This window comes from Microcebus murinus, chromosome 16 (assembly GCF_040939455.1).
Source record: "Microcebus murinus isolate Inina chromosome 16, M.murinus_Inina_mat1.0, whole genome shotgun sequence".
NCBI classification, from domain to species: Eukaryota; Metazoa; Chordata; class Mammalia; order Primates; family Cheirogaleidae; genus Microcebus; species Microcebus murinus.
Window position 1 is genome coordinate 66,575,737 of NC_134119.1, and position 16,054 is coordinate 66,591,790.

Consider the following 16,054-nt stretch of genomic DNA (forward strand, 5'->3'; position numbering starts at 1 on the left):
GGGGCACAGCTGGATATGGGTCACAGATAAGTGCAGACGCTTGGAAGGGGAAGTTCTGGATGAATGGGGGTACTAGAGGTTACTGCCAATGGTGAGACACATCTGGAAGGGGAGGAGGCTTTAGCTGAGCTTAAGAGTCATATTTTGGGAAATGGGACCCCAACTGTACCTAAGGGTCACATCTGCGGAGGAGAGGACCAGAGTTGGAGCTAGGGATCGGGTTGACAGGCTCCACTTGAACAGGGGGTAAGGTGGTGAGGGGAGACCAAAGATAGGGTAGAGATTTATATCTGGAGGAAAATGGGCATCCAGCTCCAGACCCTACTTGGACAGAGGCATCAGCACCAATGGGGCAGGCTGAGAATGGAGAAAATGAGATATCTCTTGTGGGGATGGATCTGATATCTAGCTGTTTTCCCCGCCTCCACTCAGGCCCCCAGGATGGAGCAGCGGGAGCTCCCAGCCTGCACAGCAGCAGGGCAGGAGGAGCAGGAGCTGCGGGAGCGGGCCTTCTTCTCATGGGCAGAGTTCAGCCGCTTCTTCGATGCGTGGTGCCAGCAGCGGCTGGCGCTCTTCTTTGTCAAGAGCTCCATGCACCTGGCACGCTGCCGCTGGGCCACCACACCCCCACTCTACACGCTCATCGACGTGCTCAAGTACAGCTACGTGCGGCTCGTGTGCAAGGATGTGCGCGCGCCCAGCCGGCCCACTGTGGGGTGCGTGAGCCTGTGCTGCTGTCCTGCTGGGGGGGAGGGGAAGCGGAAGCGGATGGGGAGGGGAGGGACAGCCAGAAAGCCCCAAACCCAGAGATGTGCAGGGAGAGAGGCCTACTGAGACAGCAAAATGCCTTGCACACATACAAAGAGAACAGAGACTGGGAGACTGAACTGCAGGGGAAGCCACAAGACAAAGAAAAAGGTCCATCTAATTCCGTAAATACAGGGTAGGTCGTGTCCCATGCTGGGAGCTGGGGATATTTTGGCGGGGGAGGAGGGAGACACAAAAATCCTTGTCCTCGTGGAACTTTCAGACTGGACAGGAAGACTGATATTAAAAGAACAAGTTCATGGGTAGTTCCCTACAACTATGTACTGCTATAAGGAGGGATAGGCAAGAAATCCAAGAGAGCCAGGAATCACACCCAGGTGGCTGGGAGTATTTTAATTAACCCCAATTTTAAGCTGGGATGGTTACCCATACAGTGTTGGGTTTCCAGCTTACCTTGAAACACACGAGAAGGTGAGCCCACATGTCCACATGGCAGATGGCCACCCCTGTTAGATGGCGCTTTGGTGCTCAGGTTTGCCCCAGACCCCGCTGCTCTCTGCTGCCTCATGCTTAGCACTGTCACTTCCTTATTTTATCTGCCTGGCCTCTGTAGGTGTGAGTTTGAGACCTTTGGTTGGGGAGCCATAGACAAGGTCAGAGTGCCTAAGAACATAGGCTCTGCCTTCAGGCTGCCTGAGATGGGCTCCACCACTTCCTGGGTGGGTGTCTTTGGGCAGTGGACTTCACATCTCCAAGCCTCAGTTTTCTCATCTCTGAAATGGGGTTATTATGGTATCTGCCTCATGGGGCTGTTGTGAGGATGCAGTGAGATCATGCTTAAGAAAGGCACTTACGCTGGTGCCTGGAACACAGAGCAGCTGGTTAAGTGACAGCTATTATAGGATTCAAGAGCAGACTGTGGGGCCATTGCTCTGCTGATGAATAGCTAGTGCTAGCTAATAAGCAAGTGACTACACCTTCTGTGCCTCAGTTTCCTCACTTGGAAAATGTGGAACATAATAGTATCTATCTCATAGATTTTATGAATATTAAATGAGCTAATACATATAAATTATTCAGCTAGCAAAGAGTGAGAGCACACTGTAACAGCTATTCTCACCCACAGTTAAACGTTTATTGTGGAATTACTGTTTTCTTGAGTTTATTTACTACTTATTCTAGAAATGGAGGTTGAGAGAGCTGAAAGCAGCATAGTGTCAAACACACACGTGACCCAGAAATCTAGAATATTAGAGCTCTCAAGGAGTGCAGGCCTAATCTGGAATCTCTCTTTGTTAATCTCTCTTTGGAATCTCTCTGTTTGTTGGAACCTAATCCAGAGTAACAAATAGTTATTGAGCATCTACTGTGTGCATGTTCTTCGCTCAGTATTTGGAACTCAGTGCTGGTCAGGGCCCTGGAACAGCTCAGAACTTAATGGAGGAGACACAGATTAAAAAAAAACAACAACAAAATCACAAAAGCACAAATAGTGGTCCACCTGGAAGGATGTTGTTTATATGTTTATGTATGTACGGTATTTGACTTAACCAACACGTGGTGTTCTGTCCCAAGTGTTCTACAAATATCAGAGAGCCGGGGGGGCAGGAGAAATAGGGCTGTGGAGGGGTCTAGGACAGTGCCCATGGGTTCAGGCCTGGTGACTGGGTTGATGATGGGGTGGTCTCTGGATGGAGAGTGCAAAAGGGGAGTGGTTGATGAGCTGTTATGGAACCATGATGTGGACCCATAGTTTCTGGGCTTCCATACCTCACCCCTAGCTGCTCAAGGCAGGGTCTCTCCAGTGTCTCAGCCCATGGGCTGAAGCCTGAGGCTGGAGAAGTTAAGGGGTAAGAAAAGGCAGAAGAGGCTGGAATGGTGTCAAGGCCTGGACCTGGCAGGGCTGAGTCCAGGGGCTGAAACTTTATCCTGGGGGTGCTGGGGAGCCCCAGGGGACTGTGAGCAAGGTCAGCTCTGGGTGGGAGATGATCTGGAGGAGAGAGACGGGATGTCAGGGAGGAGGATCCAGGGAAGGCAGATAGGCCTTTCTTTCTGGCCACTCCTCCCTTGCCAGAGGTTGCCCAGTGACCCCCTCTAGGTCACCATGCTTGCAACTCAGCCCTCCAGCTCCAGTTCCTCTTCATGTCCCCCTCTCTCAGCACTTCCCTCTCTAGAACAGAACTGCTCAAACTTTCCCAACACATACCAGCCTTTGAAAGCACAGAGATCTTGAAAACCTGAAAGATCAAAAATAAATTTGTGTGAGTGGAATACAAAATAAAGCAAAGCAATGGTACTTGCAGAAGAAGAAAAAATGGTTTGAAAGTAGCAGCTATCACTTCTTGATTGTTTACTATGCACCAGCCCCTTTTCTAACCACTTTGTATATTTTAATCCTCTTATTTAGTCCTCTTGATGAGCCCATGAGGCCAGTCTTATTAGCCCTAGTTCCCAGATGAGAAAACTGAGGCACAGAATGGTTTAAGGGCTATCCCAAGATAACACAGCTACTAAGAGGGAAAACCAGAATTTAGACTCCCACAGTCTGACTCCAAAGCCCATTTCTTTAATTATCACTCCGTCACCTCTCTTTTTCTATCTTTTTCTCTTTCTTTCAGTCTCTCTCTCTCCCCCTTCTCCCCTTCACCTTTATTTCAGTTATGGGTTATCAAAATGAGAGTTGAATGTGCTAGTACCTAAAGATTTCTGGGTTCTAGGTGTCATCCTGTTTGTCCATCCACCCAAGGGGTATGTTTCTAGATCCTACTATGTGCCAGCTGTCTGTGTTTTAAATGCTGGGGCTTCTGTGGGAAGCTTACATTACAGATGGACATAAATCAGATTATCATTTTAGTGTGTGATGGATGGAATCTGCCCTAGCCTGAGGATGGCCAGGGAAGGCTTCCTGGAGGAGGTGATGCTGGCTGCGAAGCCTGAAAGATAAGTAGGAGTTGACTAGGTGAAAAGAATGGAGAAGAATGTTTCATGAAGGAAGAAAAAAATAGTAGGTTGGTGGAAGTGGAAAAAGGGGATAGTTTGGAGAGGTTTGGAAGGCATAGTGGGCAGGATTGGTGATGGATGGTTTTGAAGGAATGGGGGCCATGTACCAGACAAGCTGTGACAAGGTGTCTAGGTCACAATGTGATTCAGTCCTTAAGTCTTCATACATTTACTGAGCACCTCCAGGGGCCAGGCCATTCTGTCTCCCCAGCGCAAACAAAAACAAAGATTCCTGTCCATGTGGAGTTTACATTTAGAGAGAGGTGGCATTATTCCTCTGGATAGGTGGCGAGCAATTGCAAAAATGGTTTATTGAGGCATCAGTAGATGGTTATGTGGGATACTGGGATCCACAGAGGGGGTGAGCTCTTCTCTGGCAAGATGGATGTCTTCATAGAAGAGGTGGCCTCCCCTGAGCAAGGGCCTATTATTCTAGGGCCTGAAACACTAGGCTGAAAGAGGCCAGACCAGAGAGTTTCACAAAAGCCCATGAATTATTCTAGAAAAATGTAGTAGGTTGGAATCCTGTGAAATTGTCACATTGGGACAAATGGCTGCATGTTGGCAATTCATTTGGCTCCCACCTGATACCACCATGGTGGCTGTACATTTGTATTTTATTTATAATGATTTGTATACTTAAGAATTTTCTAAATTTGCTTTGTTACTTTAAATCAGGCAAAAAGCCTCAAATTCTATTTTAAAATCTAGCAGGTGCCTGGGTTTTTCTTTACCTCATGCATATAGGAGAAAAGGGATATGTTAAGGATCCCCTTCTGGTTTAGCAAGAAAATTCTTAAGTATTTATACTGGTGGTTCTCAGGGAGAATCATCCATTGCAGGGGCCATGTTGTTGACATTTACTACCTAGAAGCCAGGGCTTCTTAACTACATGCCAGGCCCTGGGCACTCTGTGTTACAAGGGTCAACTAACTAGGAAGCCCTTGGGCCAATTCTAACTTGCAATCCATTTTTATAAATAAAGTTTTATTGAAACACAGCCATGCCTGTTCATTTACATATTATCTGTGACTGTGTTTGCAGTATAGCAACAGAGTATATTTACTATCTGGCCCTTTGCAGAAAAAAGTTTGACTACCCCTGCTCTATAAACTCCCCTACCAAAAAAAAAAAAAAAAATGCTGCTATCACCACCCCCCATGGAGAAACACTGACCCCCCTCCCTTCAGAAAGCAGATTCCAATTTAAATATTATTATCAGGGAAATACATTCTGATTTTTTTTTTCTATTCTATTTCATTTTTTACACTCCTGGTTGTACCTCCCTAAATTGATTTCATGTAATGTGCTATGCCCTGCAGTTTGAGAACAGCTTTCCTAGAGAAACTCTTGCTCACACGCGTAAAGAGGTGTATAAGAGGGAGTGCTGAAGCATTGTTTGTAAGAGAATAGGACTGAAAGACCATAATAGTTGGCAGAGTCATGGAATGGATCAGGCAGCAAGTAAAAGGAATGAAACTGAAAAGTCTTGAACATCTGATGAGTGAAAAAGCAAGAATGCAAAAGGATACATAGAATGCGATGCTTGCCCTAGTCGCCTACTGCTTTTGTAACAAATTACCCCAAACATAGTGGCTTAAAATAATATCAATTTATTGTCTTATAATTCTAGAAGTCAGAAGGCCGACATGGATTTCACTGGGCTAAAATCAAGGTATTGGCAAGGCTGCTTTCCTTCTGGAAGCTCTAGGGAGAATTTGCCTTTTCTTTCCAGATTCTAGAAACCACCCATGTTCTTTGGCCTGAGGCCTCTTCTATTTTCAAAGACATCAGGGTGGCATGTTTTGCTGTATCTCTAACTTTGCTCTTCTTGCTTCTCTCTTCCCCTTATAAGGACCCTTGTGATTATACTGGGCCCACTTGCATTATCCAGAATCTCCCGGCCTCAAGATCCTTAATTTAATCATACCTTAAAAGTCCTTTTTGCCATGTAAGGCAACATATGCATGGTTCTAATAACCAGGATGTGGACATTTTGGGAAGCCATTATTCTTCCTACCACAATGCTCAAAAACAAAGGTTTTTCTAGGTTAGTTTTAAAAAGCATAACACACATCTAGAAAAGTGCAAACATCATAGGTGTGCAACTGGATGAATTTGCCCAAAGTCGAATGCACATGTCACCAGCACCCAGAATGAGAAACAAAATGTGTCCAGTCCCAAGAAGGCTCCTAGTTCCCCCTCATTGAGTTAGACCCTTACGTATAACCGCTATCTAATTTCTCAGCAGCAGAGGTTAACTTTGCCTGTTGCTAAACTTTATATAAGCAGGAGTCGTATCATGGGTTCTCTTTGTGTCTGGCTTCCTTTCACGTGGTAGCTTTGCGGGATTCATCCATGTCGTTGGAGACTGTAATGGTTTGTTCATTCTTACTGTTGATTAGTATTTTATTTTAGGAATATATCACAATTTATTTTCTTGCTCTGTTGTTGCATATTTGAGTTTCAAGTATTTGGCTGATAGGAATAGTGCTGCTATAAACATTCTAGTATATATCTTTTTTTTTTTTTTTTTTTTTTTTTTTGAGACAGAGTCTCGCTTTGTTGCCCAGAGTGAGTGCCATGGCGTCAGCCTAGCTCACAGCAACCTCAAACTCCTGGGCTCAAGCGATCCTTCTGCCTCAGCCTCCTGAGTAGCTGGGACTACAGGCATGTGCCACCATACCCGGCTAATTTTTTCTATATATATTAGTTGGCCAATTGATTTCTTTCTATTTATAGTAGAGACGGGGTCTCGCTCTTGCTCAGGCTGGTTTCGAACTCCTGACCTCAAGCAATCCACCTGCCTCGGCCTCCCAGAGTGCTAGGATTACAGGCGTGAGCCACCACGCCCGGCCTCTAGTACATATCTTTATGTGCCATATGCAGGCATTTATCTTGAGTAGAATCGCCAGGGCCCAGAAGAGGAATAGGATCAGCTTTGGTAGATACTGCCATACAGTTTTCCAGAGTGGTGGTGCCGTTTTACACTCCCATCTGTGATGTGTGAGAGTTCCAGTTGCTCCACATCCTCATCAACACCTGATGTTATCAGTCTCTTTTATTTAGCTATTCTAGTGGTGTGTGGTGGTACTTCCTTAGGGTTTTAATTTGTTGTTTCCTTGATAACTAATGGGTTTGAGCACCTCTTTGCATATACAAAGTTTTATAACATAGAAACTTGTCTTCTGTTGCTTATGGGTGGGTGCATAAACACATATATAGGGATGCTAAATGCACAGTTTTGGTAATGGCTAAAGAAGGAGCAGAATTTGTTAGGGCAGGGTTCACAGAGGGTCTCAACTTGCAATATTATTGCTAAGCCAGAAGCAGATACAGGACTGTGACGTTTCATTTCTGTTTTTTTTTTTTTTTTGAGATAAATATAATAAAACGTTCATTCACTTTTAATAGAGCTAAGGATGGTGGGTATAGAATTTTAGCAAACACATAGTGCTTAGTGCTTACCTTGTTCCAGACATTGTTTTTAAGTGCTTTATGTATATCAACTCTTTTCATCCTTACAACAATCCTATGAGGAAGGTTTGATGGTTGCTACCTTACTTTTAACCTATGGGGAAACTGAGGCACGGAGACTTGAAGTGACTTGCCCAAGGTCACACAGCTGATATATTCTTAAGGCCCTCTCCTCTATGCCTGAAAAAATTCTTAATTTAAAGAGAGAGAGAGAGAGAGAGAGAGAGAGAGAGAAAAGGAGGAGGAGGGCAGCAGAGGGAAGTGACAGTGGCGGTGGTCGTTCCTCCCGCAGGCCCTCCCAGCCCGGCTGCCCGGCCTTCATCATCATCAAGCTGAGCCCGCTGCGGGACCGCCTCGTGGTGACGGAGTGCCAGCTGACCCACTCGCACCCGGCCTGCCCGCTGGAGTTCGCCTACTACTTCCGCCCGGGCCACCTGCTGGCCAACGCCTGCCTGCCGGTGCGCACCACCAACAAGATCTCCAAGCAGTTCGTGGCCCCCGCCGACGTGCGCCGCCTGCTCTCCTACTGCAAGGGCCGCGACCACGGAGTCCTGGACGCCCTGCACGTGCTGGAGGGGCTCTTCCGCACCGACCCCGAGGCCAAGGTGGGGTCTCAGGAGAGGCAGGGGGGGGGTGGGGGAGAGCCACACCCAAGACGGGCGGGTCATTCATTCATTCATTCATCCACCCACTCATCCTTCACTCCTTTCCTTCATCATCTCATCATTCATTCGGTAAGTACTTACTGAGCCATTGGGGGTTCACAGCAGGGAACAAGACACACGTGGTCCTGCCCTCTGAGAACTCGCCTTCTAGCGCAGCACTGCCCATGGAGATGCTCTGTGATTCTACGAGGCCCAGTTTGGTAGTCCCCAGCCACACGTGGCTATTGAGCACTTGAAATATGGCCAGCATGACTGAGGAACTGATTGCATTGCATTTTTAATTAATTGAAATGTACATAGCCACTATGGCTATGGGCTACCTTGCAGAGGTAGCTGCTAGAACTCCTTTGCGGTTCTAGTGGTAGAAGCCATCAACGGACAAACACATCCAAATGTCACTAGGTTTGGGTGCTAGGGAGAAGCCAAAGTGATGGAAGGTGCTATTTACATTTTTTTAATTGAACTACACAAATAGAAAACGCCCAAATGGTAAGCATATAGTTGATGAATGTTCACAAGGTCAAAACCTTGGTCACCCTTGAACCCACCACCCAGATGAAAAAGGAGAAGGAGGTGTTACATCATATAACGTGATGGAGTGAGGAGTGTCACCAAGGAGAATAAGGCGAGGGCTTGGGAAGGGACAGTTGTAAGGGTGCCATTTTACGTTGAGTGGTTGGGAAAGGCCTCTTTAAAGAAATGATGATGAGGCAGAGGCTATGGAGTGGAAGGAAGGGACCCCATTCTGTCATTAGAGGGATAAAAGTACCAAGCAGGGGAAGCAGCCAGTGCAAAGGCCCAGATCCTAGAGCAAGCTTGGCGTGTGGGGGGAACAAGGAAGATGCTACTCCCCCATGAGGAACCTTTCTGTGGCTTTGATCCAACTTCCGGTTGGGACTTGAAGTTAAAAAGAAAAAAGGAAAGAAAGACAAGAAAGGGGGAAAAACTGGTTTCTCCACTTGGCTGTGCCTTTGTCTCATGTGACCCCAACTCACAGTAAAGCTAAGATATGAACCCACTCTCCAGATTCAGGTCTGGAGCACTCTCCCTGTCTCTATGTCACGTCTAGTAACCAGCTCCCATTCAAGCCACCAACCCAAGCCCAGGCCTCTGTCCACACATAATATTGATAATAATTTTAGCTAATGTTTATCAAGCACTTACTATGTGCCAAGTACTACCCTAAGTGCTTCACATATTGTAATTAATTTAACTCTCACCAGAGCCCTGTGACGAAAGGGTCCACCATTCTCACTCTCATTTTTCAAACAAGGAAACTGAAGCACAGAGAGGTCAAGCAACTGCCCTGAGGTCATACAGCTACTTAATGAGCTGGGCTTTGGACCCACACTGTCTTAAGCCAGGACCACGGTCTTCACCGCTGTGCTATTCCCCAGTTTGGAAATGAAGCTCAGGTCCCTCTCCACCAGTTCCAGCTTTCAGAAGGCTGAGCTCCACCCAAGTCAGCTTGCTGCTCTGTAAAATGGGGTGTACACATGCACTCCCCAGTCCCCTGGTCTTCGGTGAGCTAGTAAGTGCTACCCTCTGTCCACCATGAAGTAAATAAGTCTCAGCTGTTCTTCCCCAGAAACACCCTGTGTAGGGTCCAGTAGAACTTTCTGTAGTCATGGAGATGAGGTGTTCCAGATCTGTGCCGTCCTGTAGAGTCACCACTGGCCTCACGTGGCTATTGAGCAGTTGAAATATGGCTAGTGTAACCAGGAACTGCACTTTTTTATATATTTTAAATATTTAATTAATTTAAATTTAAACAGTTACATGTAGCTATTGGCTACCATATTGGACAGAGCAGGTCTAGACTGAACATCTGAGATAAATTATAAAGTAATTGTGAGTGTAATAATGATGGTTGAAAAAAATTTATAGCAGTGTCTAATTCAGTGATAAGCTTACTAGGCTTTTTTTGGTAAAATATATTGAATTCCAATACTATTTAAGGTGGTGAATATATGATTTCAGGCTTAGGAAAGCAATTTCCTTGTTCTCTTTGGACTCCACTAGACCCTTTTTAAATAGATTATTTTTTTTTAACTGAATATTATGCAGCGTTTTTTAAATGGTCTTGTAGGATGAAGTTGGATTATGACTGATTTGTGGAGAGATCTGTAGTTAAACTGGATCAGATCCTGGTTCTGCAGCTGCGGTCAGCGCTTGCAGGAACTGGCTGACAGAGCCCTCGCAGCTGGCCCAGTACAGGGGCACGGGGGTCCTGGATCATAGCTGCTAATCTCCCCTCCCCATCAAGTGGCTATTTTGCAATCATGAAGAAGCCAGAGTGGTGGAGACCACAGTGGGTGAGAGAAACAGAAGATGAGGTCAAAGGGCCTGAGTGCCCAGGGCCCATAGCAGTGGTGTGGACTGCTGATTCTATTTAGAGTGTGATAGGAAGTCCTGGGAAGGGTTTTCCAGTAGAGGAGGGGGTGATCTGATCAGAGTTTTGAAAATGTCCCCCCGAGCAGCCATATGGGGACAGACAAGGGAGCAAGGGCAGACACAGGAAGCCTATTGAGGTGGCAGCTACAGTAATCCAGGTGAGAGATGCTGGTGCCTCCCTCCAACCAGGGTGGTGGCAGTAAGGGTGGGGAGAAGTGGTCAGATTCTGGACTCATTCTGAGGGACGTTGCTAAGACTTGGGCTTGGATTGCACATGGAGGGTGGGAAAAGAGAAGCCAAGCGTCGGCCCCGAGTGCTGGAGCCTGAGCTGTGGTGTGTGGGTGGTGGAGCCATTGACCGAGGAGGGGCAGGTTGAGGGGCTGGGCTTGTGAGAATCAAATGTGACTTTGGGCTGCTAGTCTCCAGGGGCATAGGAGCCACCCAGGGGGCCAGATTACTGCAGTGGCAGTTGATCAGGTGGGTCTGGAGCCGGGAGGTAGAGACCTGGGAGTTACCAGCTTGGAGACGATGAGGGCCACGTGACTGGACAAGATCACCTTGGGAGAGCACAGACATAGGGAAGAGAGGAGAGGAGCAGGCTGAGGATTGGGCTCTGTGGCATGGCAATATTTAGTAATGGAGCAGTGGAGTAGAGGCAGGGGAAGAAGATGCCTGGGAGGAAGGAGGAAAAGCAGGAGTTTGCAGGGTGACAGAGGCCAAGAGCGACCCCGTGTTCCAGGAAGGGGACAGGATCACTGTGCTGAGTCCTGCTGAGAGATCAAGTAAGACAGTAATAATAGCTGGGATTTCAAATATGCCAGGCATTGTTGCAAAAATTGGCCATGAATGATCTCATTTTAGTCTCATCATGACCCCGTTAAACACACATCCCTGTTTTTACCAGACAGAGAAACTGAGGCTCACCTAGAGGAAGTCACTTGCCCAAAGTCCCATAGCTAATAAGAGGCGAATCCAGGAGTCTGTTCCCTGAACCTCCACTCCAGAGATGTGGCTGTTGGATGTCCCCGTACACCCTCGCATTAGTTCGCTCACTCATTCGGGATGCCTCGAGCTGTTGTTCTGAGCCAGGTACCCTCCAGAGCATAAGGGATACAAAAGACAACATTCTTGTCCTTGGGGGGCTTATGTCTTAGGGAGAGCAAACAGATAATGGGCAAATCAGCAAATTAAGATACGAAGTGCCAGAGGGTGGGTGGTAAGTGCTGGGGACAAAAGGGGCCCGAGAGAGATGGGTGTTTGCTTAGCTGGGATGATCAGCAGAGACCTTTATGAGGAAGTGGAGTCTGAGCAGAGATGATAATTATAGTAATAATGACCACTTTGACAGCACTTGCTATTTGTTGAATGAGTAATAATAGTAACATTATGTGTGCCAGGAAATGTTATAAATGCTTTAATGCATTTTATCCTTCTGATCACAGAGGTAGTCTTATTATCAAAACGGAGGTTAGGGAAGTTGTCAGAAGCTACACAGCCCAGCAGTAGGGGCTCCAAGACCTCGGCCCAGGCAGTCTGGCCCCAGAGACAACACTTTTAACCACTGTCCTGCCTCTTGGTGCATGAAGGAATGAACATTCAATTCCTAGAAGGGGAAATCAGGGAATATGGAGGTTAAAGGGGATGCTGAGGCACAGAGAGGTTAAATCACAGGTTAGGAAGTGGTAGGGGTAGGACTCCAACCTAGAGGATCTGCCTAGATCAACCTAGAGTCTATGCTTGCTACCATCAGACCAGTGGTTCTCAAATTCGAGTGTGCACGGTGAGCCCCTGCAGGGCTTGTCAAAACAGATCGCGGGATCCCACCTCGAATTTCAGACTCGGTAAGTTTGGGGTGACCCAGAGAATATGCATTTCTGCCCAGGACCAAGCAGCTGATGCTGAAGCTGTTGCTGGTGGTCCAAGGCCTACATTTTGAGAACCACTGCCCCAGAGTGCCTTTCAGCACATGAAAGAATGAATCCCCAGTTCCCAGCAGGGGAAATGGAGGCTCAGAGAGGCTGAAAGTGTCGCGTGCAAAACATCACATGGTTGTTAGATGGTGGTGCCTGCATCTCAAACCAAGAGTCCGTGTTTCGACCATTCCTCTGCACTGCTTCCTGCCGGTCAAAAGAATAAATGCACATGCACGCATAAATGAACGGATTCCCATTTCCCTAGAGGGGGAAACAGAGGCCCGGGAAGCTGGGCTGGGCCCACCCCGAGTCCTCTGACCTCTTTCCCGCCCCTTGCCCCCTCCCGCAGGTGAAGCTGGTGTTCGTGGAAGACCAGGCGGTGGTGGAGACCGTGTTCTTCCTGACGTCGCGCACCAGGGCACTGCTGCGCCGCTTCCCGCGCATGCTCCTGGTGGACCGGCTGCCGGGGCTGCAGGGCGCGCTGGACCTGCTGGCGGTGCTGTGCGTGGACGGCGCGGGCCGCGCACGCCAAGCCGCCTGCTGCGTGGCGCGCCCGGGCACGCCGAGCCTGCTGCGCTTTGCGCTCGCCTCGCTGCTGCAGAGCGCTCCGGACGTCAAGGGCCGCGTGCGCTGCCTCACTGCCGGGCCGGAGGTGGCCGCGCAGCTGCCCGCCATGCGCCAGCTGCTGCCATGCGCACGCGTGCAGATCTGCCGAGCGCAGGGCCTCGAGACGCTCTTCAGCAAGGCGCAGGAGCTGGGCGGCGCGGGCCGCGAGGACCCGGGCCTGTGGCCGCGCCTGTGCCGCCTGGCCGGCGCCTCGTCGCCTGCCGCCTACGACGAGGCACTGGCCGAGCTGCACGCCCACGGCCCAGCCGCCTTCGTCGACTACTTTGAGCGCAACTGGGAGCCCCGCCGCGACATGTGGGTGCGCTTCCGAGCCTTCGAGGCGGCCCGCGACCTGGACGCGTGTGCCCTGGTGCGCAGCCACCGCAGGCGACTTCTGCGCCGCCTCAGCCCCTCGCGCAGCGTGGCTCAGTGCCTTCGCGACCTAGTGGCCATGCAGTGGGCTGACGCTGCCGGGGAGGCGGCGCCCGAGGGCCCGGATGGAGGCGGGGCGTGGCTGGAGGGCGAGCTGGGAAGGGGGGGCCAGGTGGAAAATCAGAGAGTGAGGGGCCTGGACACTGGAGACTGGGGAGGGGCTCCAAAAGAAGGAGGTATTTGGAGAGGGGCACAGATAGAGAAAGAGTGGGCACGAGAACTGGAGACCAGAGACAGGGTTGGGACTAAGTTAGAAAGTGAGAAGGGGAAGGAGTTGCAGATGAGAGATTGGAGAGGGGTCCAGTTGGAGAACCAGAAGGTGAGGGGGCTGGAAGGGAGTGTTTGCAGAGGGTCCCAGTTGGAGAAAGGGCACTTGAGAGGGCCAGAGATCAGAGACTGGAGGGGGCACCAGTTGGAGGGTGAGAAAGATTGGGGACTGGAAGGTTATGTCTCGAGGGGGGCCCAGTTGGAGGAGCAGGGGCTGCGAGGATTGGAAGGATATACCTGGAGGATGGCCCAATTGGAGGATCAAAGGAATAGGGTGTTGGAGACCATAGACCGGAGGGGGACCCCGTCTGAGTGTGAGAAGGCCAGGAGTATTGAGGGAAGCCGCTGGAGAGGGGCCCAGCTGCATGACGAAAGGGCAGGCAGACTGAGAACCAGAGAATGGAAGGGGCCCCAGTTGGAAGCAGAGAAAGGGAAGGGGCTGGAGGTCAGAAAGTGGAAGGGGATCCATTTGGAGAAGCCCCTGGAATTGGTCCCTGAGAACGGAGACCAAAGGGGCCCCCAGTGGGGAGATGAGAGGAGGAGAAGGCCAGACATCCCAGAGGAGAGGGGAGTGATGTTTGGAGTCAAAAGAAGAAGGGGTCTGGAGGAAATAGTTCTGGTCCAGCTGGGGGACACAAAGGTTACAGGCATGGAGAATGGAGATGGAGAAGGAGCCGTGTCTGTGGGCCCCAGGAGCAGAGCAGGACAAGGGACAGAGTGGGGAGACACAGGAGGGAGGTGTCCAGAGCTGGAGGATGGAGTGGTGTGTGGCGCCCGGGTGGGGACTGTATCCGAAGGCAATCCAGAATGGGCAGCCACCAGGAGCCAGTGCCTGGCTGCGGGGGAGAACCTGCAGGAAGGAGGCGAAGGAGAAGGCCCAAGGGAACCGAAGAGGCTTTGCCGCCCCGCAGGAGAGGAGGAGGTGGATTGGGAACCCCTGGCCAAATTCCGAGCAGCCTGCGGGCCAGAGCTGGCAGACCTGGTGGCCGAGGAGCTAGCCTTTGCCAGGCAGCACGGGACTCAGGGTTTCCACTGGACCGGAGCTGGCTTTGCCCTTAAGGACGGGACCTCGGACTTCTTCCTGGATGGGGCCCTGACACGCTGCAGCTGCTCCATCCACGCCGCCCGACGTCTGCCCTGCCGACACCTCTTTGCAGCGCGCCTCCTCACCGGGGCAGCCTTATTCCACATGGACCTGCTCAGGGATTGCTGGGGCAGAGCCCCAGAGCCCTGACCCTTAGGGCCCCTGCCCACCACCCTCCACTGTGAGGGCGGGAGGGCATTCTTCTATCCCAAAGATATCAGGGCTGAGGCCAAGGAGACCACCCAGTCCCTCTGGTCACCTCCTGGGTCATCCGGGGACCTCATCTCGGCAGATTGCCTCTCTGGGTGCAAGGGGAAGCTGACAGTGGTCTCTGAGGTCCTGGAGCCATGGCCAGGGAAGGTGCTGATGGCCAGTGTGGATTCTGAGGGCTTCCCCGGGGAGAGGAGATGTGTGCTGAGAGGTGTAGACAGGGTCAGGCCAGGGCAGAAGGAAGGAACAGGGCAGAGCTGGGGGGAGGGCGAAGACACCAGGATATGGCGGCATCTGGCAAGAGTAGACTGGTCAGTGCAGGGAGCGCTGGGCGAGGGGGAGAACAAGGGGAAGGTGCAGCAGAAGACAGATGAAGGAGAGGTCAGGGCAGGAAGGTAGAAGGGGGACAGAGTGGAGGGGAGAGGACGAGGAGAGGTTGATGAGGAAAATCGGGCAGGCAGGAGAGAGGTGAGACGGGGAGGGGAGAAGGGGGCAGGGTGGAGGAGAGGGAAGGAAAAAGGAGATAAGATGAAGGGGAGGAATGGGAGACGGGGAGGGAAGGAATGAGAAGGGAGCGATTCGGGTGTTTCTCCAAGACCTGGAGCCTTGGGCCGCTGCCTTCCGGTGGCTGTTCCTTCCTGGGAGGCAGAGTGCCAGGGCCCTGGGAGTGGGGGGAACAGGCTGGATACTCCAGCGGGGGAGGGGACTGTTCGGACTATTGTGCTTCAAGATTGGAATAAAACAGTCTTATTTTGGTTTCTGTGCTGAGTTCTTGGCCTCTGGCAGAGGATGGGAGGCTCAGATCCAGAGGAGAAATGGTCCAGCTCTGCTTCATTCTATCAGCAAGGCCTCCTGGGGACAGACGGATGTAGGAGCCACCACCAATTCATCTCCTCAGTTCAGGCCTCATCCTCCCTCACCTGGACCAGTGCGCCATGGTGGCAGCCTGACACCCATGAGTTCTGCCCTCCAGTGACGGCTCACGCAGATCATCCTGGCCAGTGCTTGGCTTCAGAATGGGCATGTGACCCAGTCCTGGCCAGTAGGTCTTCTCAGGTTGGGGCGGGAGGATTCTAATAAAGGTTTTCTCCTAAGAAGACCCAGAATGCGATGGTCAGGCCTAAACCTGCTCATGACCACCTTGGTGCCATGTGAGAATGAAGTCGACACTGAGGAAGACAGAGCTAAGAGATGAAGAAAATCTGGAAGTTGGCTTGGCTTAGTTGCGTCTCTGGAGT

The 16,054-nt window shown here is 50.5% G+C and overlaps 1 protein-coding gene across 1 annotated transcript; it reads left to right on the plus strand.

Moving 5' to 3' along the window:
- Window positions 1–432: 432 nt before the first annotated feature.
- Window positions 433–15,572, plus strand: ZSWIM9 (zinc finger SWIM-type containing 9). Its single transcript, XM_012761058.3, has 3 exons — window positions 433–716; window positions 7,538–7,850; window positions 12,567–15,572. The coding sequence occupies exons 1-3, from the start codon at window positions 442–444 to the stop codon at window positions 14,754–14,756; spliced, it is 2,778 nt and encodes a 925-aa protein (XP_012616512.2). The 5' UTR covers window positions 433–441; the 3' UTR covers window positions 14,757–15,572.
- The last annotated feature ends 482 nt before the right edge of the window (window positions 15,573–16,054 follow it).

Bases quoted from the DNA above. Each gene is read 5' to 3' on its own strand.
- ZSWIM9 (XM_012761058.3), top strand. From the start codon at position 442: ATGGAGCAGCGGGAGCTCCCAGCCTGCACAGCAGCAGGGCAGGAGGAG. The intron at 717-7,537 runs GTGCGTGAGCCT...TTCCTCCCGCAG, and splicing joins CCCAGCCGGCCCACTGTGGG to GCCCTCCCAGCCCGGCTGCC. The intron at 7,851-12,566 runs GTGGGGTCTCAG...CCCCTCCCGCAG, and splicing joins GCACCGACCCCGAGGCCAAG to GTGAAGCTGGTGTTCGTGGA.